This window comes from Trichosurus vulpecula, chromosome 1 (genome assembly GCF_011100635.1).
Source record: "Trichosurus vulpecula isolate mTriVul1 chromosome 1, mTriVul1.pri, whole genome shotgun sequence".
NCBI classification, from domain to species: domain Eukaryota; kingdom Metazoa; phylum Chordata; class Mammalia; order Diprotodontia; family Phalangeridae; genus Trichosurus; species Trichosurus vulpecula.
The window spans coordinates 22,298,040-22,311,752 of NC_050573.1; the positions used below are offsets into that span (position 1 = coordinate 22,298,040).

The following is a 13,713-nucleotide window of genomic DNA, read 5'->3' on the forward strand; positions in this document are numbered from 1 at the left end:
TTCTTGGCAGAGAACCTGGAGTGGTTTGTCATTTCCTTCTCCAGCTCATTTTACAGATGAGGAAACTGAGGCAACAAACAGGGTCAAGTGACTTGCCTGGGTCACACAGCCACTGAGTGTCTGAGGCTGTATTCAAGCTCTGGAAGATGCGTCTTTCTGACTCCAGGCCTGGCACTCTATCTGTTGCAACACACTTAGCTGCTCTATCATCTCTACCAAGTACTTAAAATTTATGGTTACTGTAGGCAGCTGTAAAATCCTGGCAGCCAGTGGACTGAAAAAAACAGATGTTCGGCTCCCTGCCCATGTATCTGTGGTTGCAACCCAGCCTCATGCCACCCGGGCTGGAAAGGGCCTGCTTTTGCACGTGACTCTGAACTGAGACACTGAGGCTTGGGTGCAAGTATCTGGTCTGCTTTAGGGGTGGGCTCATGGCAATCTACTGAGAAATCTGGGAAGACAATCCGAAGATCTGTTTCTGCTTGAGCAGCCTGGATCCCAAGTGTGTATATGTGTTTTAAAACTACCATTGTCTTTACTTTCTCTTGCCAGAAGGCAAATATCACCCCTTATCCCTTCATGGGGGTGAGGGAGGGATGAAAGTGATTAGATTGAGAATTTTAATTTCATGGTTTTAAAAAAATTATTTTTGATTTCCCATGTGTAAGCCTTTCTGTCTCTTCAGTTTATCTTAGCCAGTAAAGGAGGAATGACTTGTTTTGACCAGCCTCTAGAGAAGTGAAATCTGGAAGATTTAGGCCCTTCTTTGTCCAGTCATTCAAGGCCCCGTTCTAGTCCTTTGCTGCCCAACACGGTCCTAGCTCTTTGAGTCTTTGAGCTGCCGTAGCCCCTGAATCCTGACTTTTGGGGATTTTAGTTTTTTCATACTTTATTTTGTCTTCTTGACATCCATAAGTTTTTTAGAGCAGGGACACATTTTATGCTCATCTCTGTCCTCTAACACTTCAAGCACACTGCTAGTCCCATATAGGAGGCACTCAGAAACTTGAGAAAGGAGCCCTGCTTCTCTGAGAGCTGGCTAGGATGTGGTGGAGGGGAGGGCCAGAGACCTCTCCAGCTTTGGGTTCTAGGGTTCCCCTGGGTCTCCTCCTTCTCTCTGGTGTTCTAGGGTGGTATTGCTGGTGAATTTTCTGGATTCTGATTTAGAAAATGCTCATTTCTAGATGACTTTCCCTGGCTTATTCTTTGCATGTTCTGCTGAAGGAAGTTCAAGTGGCAAGTTGAGTAGTTTGTGGGAGTGAGGAGAGATTCGGGCCCTCCCCTCTCTTCCCCCTTCATCTCCTCTGCCTTCTCATTTATTTCCTCTTCCCTCTCCCTTCACATCTCTTCTCTCCCTCTCCTTTTCCCTCTGCCCTGCTCTCTCCTTTCCTCTCTTCTCCCTGGCATTCCAGGGGTACTGACTGACTGACCAATGCATCCCCTGTTCTTCCTCTGCAGACACCATGAGACGAGTGGTACGGCAAAGCAAGTTCAGGCATGTGTTTGGCCAGGCTGTGAAAAACGACCAGTGCTATGATGACATCCGGGTTTCCCGCGTCACCTGGGATAGCTCCTTTTGTGCAGTCAACCCCCGATTTGTCGCCATCATCGTAGAAGCGAGTGGGGGCGGGGCATTCCTTGTGCTGCCCTTACACAAGGTAGGTGCTTTTGGGTCATCTCCCCCCAGGTCTAGTCTTGGGGATGATGTTTGAGGTTGTTTGAATGCTGAGAAACCTAGAGAGATGCTGGGGTGCTGACAGACAAGTTCCATGCACTTTGGCAGGCCCATTCACTTTCCTCCAACAGAACTAACCACTAAATGGTTCGTTGAGTGTTGTTTTCTTTTTTCGTTATTCGAGGGGGGAAGGCAGGGCAATTAGAGTTAAGTGACTTGCGCAAGGTCACACAGCTAGTAAGTGTGTCAGGTGTCTGAGGCTGCATTTGAACTCAGGTCCTCCTGACTCCAGGGCTGGCGCTCTACTCACTGTGCCACCTAGCTGCCTCCTAGTGTTGTTCTAGAGATGCAAAGCTCTCCTTATTGAAATAACACCAGAGCCCAAGAATCTTCCACTTTTGTTACTTCTCTTCTACTCTTCACAAATGTCTTCCTTTTGGACTTAAAGTCTCTGAAACATTTGGACGTAATGAAATCGAGTTGGACTCACTCGGGCACTACAGCATCTTTTTAGGGAGTTCCACAGAGGACAAAGGAACGGTGCTTTTGTTGAGCTTCTTTTTGGAGAAGAGAAGCCAAAACTTACGTTTTTTTAGAAATTAAAAACAGTTTTGGAGATTATGGTTTTTATCCTTGTCTATTGCTATGAAGCAGCGAGGGTCCCCATTAAAACCGAGAACTCCTGGTGCTTATTCTAGTCCAAATTTGCTTCCACACTTTGCAGACCTCCACCATTCTTTTCTTCATAGAACAGGGTGGCTTTAAGAAAGAGGTTCTGTGCATTCACTGGCCGGTTGCTAACATTTCAGAGCAAGATATATTTTGGCTTCCAGAGTTAGAAACAATGAGAGAATATGAAAGGATGGAAGAATTAGTGAAAGAAAAGAGAGCCTAGAAAAGATCTTTTCCTGATTTTAGGGTTTTCAGGAGAAAAAATGAATTTGTCATCTAGTCCGCACATGTTATTATGCTGTTGGGCTTCAGGAGAAATGTCCCAGTTCACTTGCTTCTAGTAGACATCTTGGATGTCTTCTATGGAAGTTATGTCTGTTAGATGCTGGTGCTGTCTTGTGTTAGTAGAACCAACAGCTTCTCAGCGCTGTCCGAGTCCAACTGCTATGAAGTGGAGGTGGTCAAGGTTTGAGGCTCAGTCTGCTGTTGTGTACCTCTGCTGAGAGAATTTTTGACTAAGAGAGGCTCTGGAGTTGAATGTTGCATTTGCATGAAAGATTTTAAGAGTGAAGGGTTGAATGCATGCTACTGCTAGCAGCATCTGCCTCCTAATTACTGCATTTGGGTTATCTTTCAGGAAAATCAAGTGACATTCAGAAGCCTGGCTTTTTACTGGTAAATTATTATAGAGGGTTGGACAATTAGGTGGTGTAGTGTTTAGAGCACCAAGCCTGCAGTTAGGAAGACTCATCTTCTCCACTTCAAATCTGGCCTCAGACAAGTCACTTCACCCTGTTTGCCTCAGTTTCCTCATCTGTAAAATGAGCTGGAGAAGGAAATGGCAGAGCACTTCAGTATCTTTGCCAAGAAAACCCCAAAAGGAGTCAGGAAGACTCAGACGGGACTGAAACAACTGAACAACAGAAATTATAGAGGGTAAGTCATGAAAGATGAGAATAATTACCACTTAACAGGGAGTTTCAGCTTTATCACCATGTAAATGGATTTTTTTTTTCAGAGCTGTGGCTCAAGTGAGTTACACAATTCAAAATAGCATTTGAAGGCTTGATCTTCCTTCCCAAGGTTAGCCAATTGGCCCTTCTTTCTTAGACAAGTTCATCTCCAGCATTCACAACACGATGCATGACTTTGACTAAGTGATATAGAAATAAAAGAGAATGTGCCCAGGACAGAGCCTTTGGGGGCATTCACAGTTAGAAGGAGCAAAGGTAGAGCTAAGGTGGCAGAGTATTAGAAAGCAGTGCAGTGAGCTCCCCTCCACAGATGCTTCCAAACAGATGTAGAAAACTTAATAAGACTGAATCTTGATGGGAAAATACAGGAAAATGTTGTGTTGAGGCAGCTGTCCAGCCCAGCTGCCTACAGGGAGAGAGACAAGGTCGAGACTCTGGGGTTAGGGATGGGCCAAGAGCATGCCCCACACGGACTATTCCAGAACCCTAGGAGGGGCTGTGTACGAGGACAAGAGGAAGACCACAGTCTATACTAGGTACCCTCAGACTCATAATGGGGCACTTGGATGCAGCTATGAACTGGCAGCTTTGTCACCCACTACCCAGGACTGGCATCGTGAGTAGGGAGGCCTTGAACCGTGTGTGGAGAAAGGAGAAAGCTGAGTGACCAGCAGCAATAGCAGCAGTATTGGGGCAGAGCAGAGTCCAACTTTCTGAATCTAATCCAGCCTGTGGAGGAATAACCAGGACAGGAATCTCAGACCAAAAGGGGAGGATACACTTCAGTCACTCCAGCAAAGCTTTCCAGCTGGCTGATGGAGCTGAGTCCAGCAGTCTCCTTCCAGAAGAAGAGAATAACTCTAAAACATCTACAAGTAAAGTCTCAGAGAAAAATTACAGCTTGGGCATGCAAACTCAACCAGAATTCCTGGAAAAAAATGAAGCAAGAATTTTGTAAAAGAGTTTTAAAAATTTTTTTGAATAAATGGAATGAGAGCACTTGAAGGGAAAATTGGAAAAGAAGTGAGAGCTATGGAAGAAAAAATTGGAGGGAGAACTAACAGTTTGTCAGAGGAGGCACAAAATCTTGCCCAGGCAACAAAATCCCTTCAAATTGGAACGGACCAAATAGAAAGACAGTGATTCCATGAAGTAAAAGAAGTATTAAAACAAAGTCAAATGGCTGAAACAATAGGACATATAAGATAAAGCATAAAACAACTGACTTGGAAAAAAGATCAAGGAGAAAAAAAATGTATGAAGCATTGGACTGTCTGCATGCTATGATGAAGAAAGAGTCTAGACACTGTTTTGGGAAATCTTAAAAAAATAAAAGCAAAATAAAACAAAAAATTTGCTCAGATCTTTTAGAACCAGAGGGCAAAGTGACATAGAAAGAATCCAGTCACTTCCTGAATGACATTTCAAAATTAAAACTCCTAGGAACATCATAGCCAAAATTCAGAATTTCCAGGTCAAAGAAAAAATATTGCCAGCAGCTAGAAGGAAAGTTTTCAAGGCCCTGAAATGCCACAGGCAGGGATCACACATGATTTAGCAGTGTCCACATCATAGGAGAGGAGAGCTTGGAATATCATATTCTCAAAGACAAATGATACGGTCTGTCAGTCACTAAACTTTTATCAAGCACCTATTGTGTGCCAGGTACTGTGATAGGCCCTGAAGATTTAAAAAAAAAAAACCGGCAGAAGACAGTCCCCGCTCTCAGCTAAAGAAACAAATATGTGCAAGCAAGCCATCTACAGGATCAATAGTAAATAATTAAAAAGAAGGCACTAGAATTAAGAGGGATTTGAAAAGGTTTCCTGTAAAAGATGGGATTTCAGTTGGGACTTCAGGGAGCCCAGGGAAGGGAGTAGGTGGAGATGAGGAGAACAGCATTCTAGGCCTGGGGGACAGACAGGGAAAATGCCTGGAGCTGAGAGGTGGAGTGTCTTGTTTGAAGAACACCCAGGGAGACCAGTGTCACAGGTTTGAAGAGTATAAAGTGGGGTGGGGTGGGGTGGGGTAGTAAAGCGTAAGAAGACTGGAAAGTAGGAGGGGCTAAGTTAGGAAGGTCTCCTTTAACACCCGAGGACTTTCGTATTTGATTCTGGAGGTGATAGGGAGTCATTGGATTTTATTGAGGAGGGAGGTGACTGGTAGGACATGTGTGTTTCAGGAAGATCCCTTTGGTGGCTGAATGGAGGCTAGATTAGAGTGGGGAAAGACCCGATGCAGGCCTCCCCCTCCCCTGCATCTAGTGCAATAGGCTGCCCCAGAGTGGGAGCAGTATCACAGGGTCTTGGCTATAAGCCAAGAATAAGTTACCCAATGAAACTGAGTTCAGTACTCTAGTGGGACAGTGAACCTTTAATGGCATTCCTGATGAGAAGACCAGAGCTGTGGAGAAAGTGGGAGCGAGACAGATGATGCACAAGCAAAAGAAGCTGAGAAGCGTTCAGCCTGCTAGGTGGAGAGTCAGGAGATAGTGACGTGAAAACCTAGACAGGGGAATGGATCTGGGGGAGGAGTGGAGAAGGAGGGGAATTGGGGAAAGGCCATTCGTTAGATTGGCAACTAAGGGATCCTTGGAGAAGGTTGTGTCATTTGAATGAAGAGGTGGGAAGCTAGATTGCAGGGTGGGGATTGATTATAGGGGAAATTCATGCTTCAGGTAGGGGGCGGTTAAGAAAACCAGAAATCATTCTGTGGTTCTGTTGTTTGGATTGACTCTGCTGGAACCATAGGATCTTTCCCAACTGGAGATAGTAGGTAACCTTCTTTCCTTTTCAAAGTCCCTGAGAGTAAGTCTTTATGTTTTCCTTTCTCTTGCCCTTTGTAAGTTGGTATAGAATCCATGACTTTGGTATATAGATTGAACATGGTGATCAGAAACTTGTTCAGGATGAGGAATATGCTTGTCTTACAGTTTAGGCACTTGGGCATTGTTATTGCCTAATGGCCAGTTACTACTGGGTATATTAGATGGTGATACTATATATTAACATATTACTCATAATTATCCCCACCTCCCCATGCCCCATGTGACCTTCCTCTGTAGCTATCAGAGGCTGCATCGTGGTAGAGAAGTGAGAGCTGAGGAGAGGCTGAATGGGTCTCTTTGATGGCCCATCTGCCAAGCTGCCAAATGGTGCTGGAGGAAGTCACACTAGCATGATGACTGAGTCTGCCACAATTCATGTGATCTCATCTCAACTAGGCTCTTAGTTGATAAAACAAAATTTCCTTTCTTGATAGTCTTCATCCTTCCCCCACCCCCACCCTCATCCTAGTGGCTGTTCTAAACCTCTTCTCTCCTCCAACTCCCAGGCATCTCTCAGCAGATGTTCTACTTGGAGGAAATAAAAGCTATGCTCCCGACTCCCAAACTCCAGCTCTGTATCTCCCCCACCAGCCTCTCCTTTATCCCTGTCTTCCTTCTACCTTCCAATACTAACCTTACTACCCGGTATCCTCCCTTCTCCTCTAGGGGTTTGGACACTGACCATTCCTTTTCTGCCATCTTTAATCTCTTCCATCTATAGGTTATTCTCCCCACAACGTAATTTCCCCTCCCCCCCCCCCAAAAAAAACCAAAAACCTTCATTTATCCCTGCCATTCTTTTAAGTTCTCATCTTGTATCTCTCCTTTCATTGCTGGATTCCTAGGAAGAATTGCCTGCCTCTACTTCCTCTCCACCCACTCACTTTTCAATCCTTTGTAGCCTGACTTCTGACACCATGACTTTACCAACCCACCAAGTTTCTAAAACTGCTTTCTTCAGGGTAAGAAGTGATGATTTTAATTGCTAAATATTAAGGTTGTCCCTCAGGCCACATTCTCTTTGAACTCTGTATTTTCAATCTCTTGACCACCTCCTCTAGGCAGATGACTCCGTTTATTTAGTGTGTGTGCATGAGGTCCAGGGCTGCACTCTAGGGATGCCAAGACAAAACCAAAAGTCATCCTTGCCCCCCAGATATCTACTCATTCTCTCCTGAATGCTACTTATGCACTGTGAACTGCCTGATGGGTACGAGCTCTTCCTGCAGTGTCCAGAACTTAATCCATAATTCTGCTCTCCCCCAATCTGCCCCTTTTCTGAACTATTTCTCTTGAGGCAAGCACCATTATGGCAGCATAGTAAGATCACTGATGGAGGCCCTCAGAGCCAACTACATCATTTTACAGATGATGAAACTGTGGCACAGAGAGGTTAAGAGACTTGCCACAAGTGTCTGAGGCAAGATTTGAAGCTGGGTTTTCCTGACTCCAGTCGGGGCCGGTGCCCCCTTCTCTGTGTTGCCTTTCATCTTCTTGTTCCATGACCTTGGAGTCATCCTTGGCTTCCCTCCCACCCCCCAGCCACTTTCATCCATCCTACTTTCTCCATTCCCTCTAATTCAGTAACCCCCCAATTGACATCTACATTATTCCTGTCTGCCTCCTACATAACTTCTAAAGTAGTCTTCCTAAAGTATGATATTCGCCTACTCTGAAACCTTCTGTGGCTCCCCTTTGTCTGACATTGAAGGGCCTTCCCAGTCTTTATTCCAAATGCAGTGATGCTCCCTCATCAGCCCTTTATGAACTAGTATCCACATTCTACCTCTCCTTCCTCATCCTTGCCTTGCAGAAACTGGTTGTCTTTGAGGCTCAGCTTGAACGCCTCTTCCTTTATGAAAGCCCTACAGGCCCCAGTGGATAGTGCTTTCTTTCCGGCCCCAATTTTCCTGACTCAAGAATCTTCCTGATCTTCTCTGAGATAAAACGCAAACTCCTTAGCTTGGTATTGAAAGCTCTCTTTCTCGGGCCCCAGCCTGCCTCTCCAGACTCGTTTTAGGTTACTCTCCTTCACATGCACTGTGTTTCAGCCAAACTGGTTTACTTGCTCCTCCCCAAACTCCACACTCTGCTTCCATAGCCGTACTCACCTAGGATTCCCCCTAGTTGTTAGTGCTTCCTGATCTAGGTGTTGCTTGAGTAGAATTTAAGTTTCTTGAGAGGCACAGTTTTTTGATTGGCGATTATATCTCCTGTACCCAGTATCATGCCTTTCCAGTTGGGAGATGAGGAGGTACTCTTAGTGGGGTCCACGCCTGTGGGAGACTCTACTACTTACTGGCATCTGGGCAGTTTATAAAATTGCCTGGCATTAAGTGACTTGTCCATGGCCATGTGGATAATAATATCTGTCAGAGGCAGGCCTTGAACCCAAGGTTCTGCAGTGTTACATAGTTGCCCTCTCTCTTCCTTGCACATAGTGTGCCTAATAGAATGCATGTTGAGGAAGAAATTGAGGCTATCAATAGTCAAGTGAATGCCATAAACTGTTATTGATTAGAGAAATGCAAATTAAAACAACTTTGAAGTATCACCTTGTACTTATACTGTTGGCTAACATGACAGAAATGGAATATGACAGCTGCTAGAGGGGATGTGGAAAAATTGGGACACTAATGTACTGTTGGTGGAATTGTGAACTGGCCTAGCCTCTCTGGAGAACAATTTAGAACTGTGCCCAAAGGGCTATAAAACTATGCATACCCTTTGACTCAGTAATACTAGGTTTATATCCCAAAGAGATCAAAGAAAAAGGAAGAGGGAGCCTATATGCACAAAAATATTTGTAGCAGCTCTTTTTGTGGTGGCAAAGAATTGGAGATTGAGGGGATGGATGTTCCTCCATTGGGGAATCACTAAACAAGTGGGGGTATATGATTGTGTTGGGATACTATTATGCTATAAGAAATGATGAGTACGATGGTTTCAGAAAAACCTGGGAAGACTTAAATGAACTGATGCAAAGTGAAGTGAGCCTAACCAGGAGACGATTGTACACAGTAACAGCAACATTGTACAGTGATCTCTCGTCATAGACATAGCTGCTGTGATCAAGGCAGGGATCCAAGACAATTCTGAAGGCCTCATGATGAAAAATGCTACCCACTGCTGGGGAAAAAACTGACGAACTCTGAGTGCAAGCAAATTGAAGTATAATTTTCTTTATTTTTTCTTGTTCTTTTTTTTTTTGTTGCAACATAGCTAATATGGGAATATCTTTTGCATGATTTTGCAAGTATGACTGATACCATATTTCTTGCTTTTTCAATGTGTGGGGGAGGGCCTAGAGGGAGGGAGAGAATTTGGAACTCAAAATTTATTTAAAAAACAAAAAGAGTAGGGGCAGCTAGGTGGCACAGTGGAGAGTGCCAACCCTGGAGTCAGGAGGACCTGAGTTCAAATCCATCCTCAGACACTTGACACACTTACTACCTGTGTGACCTTGGGCAAGTCACTTAACCTCAATTGCCCTGCCTTCCCCCCTCAAAAAAAAGAATACTAAAATAAATAATAAAATTTTAAGGGATAGAAATGTAAAAAAAAAATGTTAAGTGGAATTGACTGTTATAAAGCTCCTTCCCCAGTAGAATGTAAGTTTTTTGAGTGTTGGGACTTTTTTTTTGTCCAGGATCTGGCATAGTAATTTGCATAAAGAATTTATTATGTAGCCAGATGCTTTCATAGGTAGATTATGGGATTGTACAAGTGGTTCCTAGCCTTCAAATATAGAACAGAATAGTATGGACACATCTACCACATAAGGCCAGGATTGTATGTGAGTGCTTCTGTGGCTCTGTGGTCTTCTTGGTGGGGGGTTTCCTGCCTTTGGTAAAGATCATACCATACCTCTGTATCCCTGACCATTTTTGATCAGGTTCTCCCATGGATAGCTTCTACCCAAAGTCATGGAAGCAGGCCTTTGTCTTTGGGTTGGTACAGAAGACTTTGTGAATAAATGACTTAATTACATGCATTCATACACATAAACACACACACACATGCACACTGTTGTCTCTTGCCCATTGGATCAACAAAAGATCACAGTTTTAGAAGGGGAAGGGATCTTAGATATCTAGGCACTTTTCAAATTTTCATATGAATATTTTGCTTTCATTGAATGGGTAATAGTACATCTCCTCACCATAATTCTCATCTGTGGTTTTGTTTTGGGGAATATTTCTGGGGGATATGAGGGTTATTCTCTTTTTCTCCTGAAATATGGATTTTTTTGTGCTAAAATTGCAGAATCCTCTTCCTCTGGAAAACAAACAGGTTTTCAGCCCCCTCTGGACTCTTCCTTGTTTGCCTGGAAACATGTCTCTTCCTGTATGGAAGGCAACCCACATTGATGATCCAGGACTGAGTCACCAGTGTGCGTTACTGGTGAGAACAGATAGGGCAGTCTGATAGCACATTGTTACTTCCACACCCCCAGTCTCCAAGGAGGACCCTCCTCGGGCCTTTGTGTTTTGCCATGGAAGTACAGGGGGATGGCTGGTGTTCTTCCATCACTGCACCCTCCTTTGCCTCTGCTTTCTTCTTCCTTGCTCCCTCACCTAGAATGTGACAGTATGAGACAGAAATGAGTTCAGATTCTTAAGTTGCATTGATAGAAAATGTGTTAGTCATCTGGGAGCAATCACCTCCTTGTAGACTGCTCCCTTCTGGTAATCCTGGGTGTGGTATTGGCACCTGCCTTATTCTTGTGACTTGTTGTCCCATCACATGTTCTCTAGACAGATCTGTGCCAGTGTAAAGAGCAGTCAGGATCTTCTTTGCCATCGTTTATTTTTAAGGCTGTCAGAATAACTGAAACCTGTTTTACTGGTCTCTTTAAAACTATCCTTTCTGCTCATCAGAGATCCTCATTTCTGAGTGGGCTGGTGAGGAGAGGCTTGGCTGCAGCTCCCCAGATAGCCCTGAGAGCCTGGTGATATGGTGGCCTACTATCCCAGAGTGGCCTGGTGGAACCCACAGCATCTGATGCCAGTTATGCCTGATATCCCTCCTTTTCAACAATATCAGCAGACTTGGTTAAGCTTCCAAGGGGGTTGTCATGAGGAGGCAGAGGGCCTTACCTGATGGCAAGAGGGAATCTTGTGCCCATGGGACAGGATTCATTTCATATGATTTTGTTGTAAACATTGGTTGTAAGGTTGTGGCAATACCCCCTTTTGTGCTTAATATTCTTGGAAGTATTACCCATCTCATAGTACTATCTGTTTGTTTTGTAGGTGCTTACATACATAGGCACATGTTCACATGAACACATTCCTGCCCGTAAAATAAAGACAGAACTGGTTGTTTTTTTCGCAGGATATTCCTGGTGCCTAGTGTTGTACCTGGCACAGAGGAGAGGTTTAACAAATGCTTGTTGATTGATTGAATTCCAGTCATCTCAACTGTCGCAAAATTGTGTTGTTAGTCCAGTGCTGCAAATTATATTTCCTTTTGATAGGTACACATGCTCTTTGGGTGGCTTATGAATACGTGTTCAGTGCCTGGTAGGAGAAAGAAGGTTGTGGTGCTGCCTCTCATCCAGATTCCTCCTCCTAGCTCTTCTAATGTCCTTGGGGGGTGGGTGGGAAGCTTAAGGTGTCTTTTCTGGTGCTTGTGTTTGGGGTGTTGGAGGTGGAGATGGATAGGAGCAGTTGATGGGTAATTGTTGTTTGACTGGTAATTAGAGCTGTGGAATAGTCACAGCAGTATTGTTCGATGAAGAACTGTGAATGACTTAGCTCTTCTCAGCAATACAGTGATCCCAAGACAGTCCCAAAGGGCTAATGATGAAGTATGCTCTCTGCCTCCACAGAAGGGACTGATACCGATTGATACAGACTGAAGCATGCATTTTTCACTTTCTTTCATTTTTTCATTTGAATTTTCATGTACAAAATGACTAATATAGAAATGTTTTACATAGTGCACATGTATAATAATATCTGATTGCTTACTGTCTCAGGGAGGGGGGAGAGAAGGAAGAATAGAATTTGGAACTCAGAACTTTAAATAAAAATGTTTAAAAATTGGAGAAAAAAAATTAGGGCCGTGAAGAGAGAGCTTAGCTGCTGCTCAGCTCCCTTCTGGCTTCCAGGGCCCAAAGTGGAAAGGAGGCACTGACCCACACAGATCAGAGGTGAAAGGGGCCTCCCAAGGCCTCACAGCCAGCCTGCTTCTCACCAAGAATCTTCACAGTCTTGGCTGGGCACCCTGCGGAATTATGGTTGACATCAAGAAAACATTGTCTTTGGGGAAGTATGTGTCTGAGAGTTTTGTTATGGGACCCACCCATAATGATACACCTTTCATTTAGGGTTTCATAATTTTAGGGTTATAACTTTTCAAGTGCTAAGGACCCTTGTAATCATCTGCCTTTTTAAGTGGGGTGCCTGAGGTCACCCTGTAGATTGTGTCAGTGGCAGAATAAGAACCCAAGCCTTCTGATCTAGATCCTGCTTCATATTCTATGTTCCCTTAGGGACCCCTTCCCCACCCCACCAAGCTCTGCCCTTCTAAGATCCAGTTCCTGACCTACCTGATGGTAAGTCTTGTAGTCTTGTCTGCCCTTACTCAGTTTTCTCCTTCATTCATTTACACTAATTTTGCCCCCTTTATCCTCACCACTCACTTGTGAGGAAGGCAGGGCCCTGGGGCTGCTCTCACTCATTTTATAGAGAAGCTAGAGAGATGAGGCCATGTCTGTCTTTCTGTCTCTCTGTCTCTGTCTCTCTCTCTCTCTCTCTCTCTCTCTCTCACATGCACGCTCAGGTTGAGTAGGTTCTGTGGGATTTGACTTATTTGGGGCTTATTTCGATAATTTGTATGATGCTGGTGCTAATGAGGTTAGACTAGATGTCATCTTCCACTATCCTGACTTTACTTCCTCAGAATCAAAACATAATTTTTAAGACCTGGAAAGGCCCCCCAGGACCCTCTGGAGAGTTCAAGGGCCCATAACCTTGGGCTCTGTGAACTTTAAAAAGTAGTACTCTGACAACTGTATTTCAAAAATAAACTAGGTGGGACAGTGGATAGAGCAGCCTGCTTGGAGTCAGGAAGACCTGACTTCAAATCCAGCCTCAGACACTAGCTGTATGACCTTGGGCAAGTCACCTAGTCTGTTTACCTCGGTTTCCTCATCTATCTGTCAAATGAGCCAGAGAAGGAAATGGCAAACCAATCTAGTATCTTTGTCAAAAATCTCCCCAAAAGGGATCGTCAAGAGTCAGACATGACTGAAAAATTACAGAACAAAAAATTTCAAAATAATTGTTTTTCTTTGTAATCCTATGTATTTTATTTTTGCACCCCAAAACTGTCATTAGAAGGGGTTCCTGGGCAGCCCCAACACAAAAAAGGCTTAGCCCTAATACCCCCCTTTTCCATCCAAGTGTACGTGCCCGGGGTGCGGGGCCAGATCCGGCTCCAGGGCCTTGGTTTCTCGGTTCCCCCACAGCCCCGGGGCTCTCTCCCCAGCGCCAGCCTCCTGTCTGTCGCCAGCCTCCTATCTGTCGGCCCAGTGGGGCCGCTCATTCCCCAGACTA

At 44.5% G+C, this 13,713-nt stretch overlaps 1 protein-coding gene across 1 annotated transcript in view; it reads left to right on the forward strand.

The window, feature by feature from the left end:
• The window catches only part of CORO1C (coronin 1C), an 85,551-nt gene that overhangs the window by 33,513 nt on the left and 38,325 nt on the right, over nt 1-13,713 (forward strand). The window contains exon 2 of the mRNA XM_036734943.1: nt 1,459-1,658. Within this exon, the coding sequence (XP_036590838.1) occupies nt 1,464-1,658 (195 nt within the window). The 5' untranslated portion in view covers nt 1,459-1,463. The remainder of the gene's footprint in view (nt 1-1,458; nt 1,659-13,713) is intronic.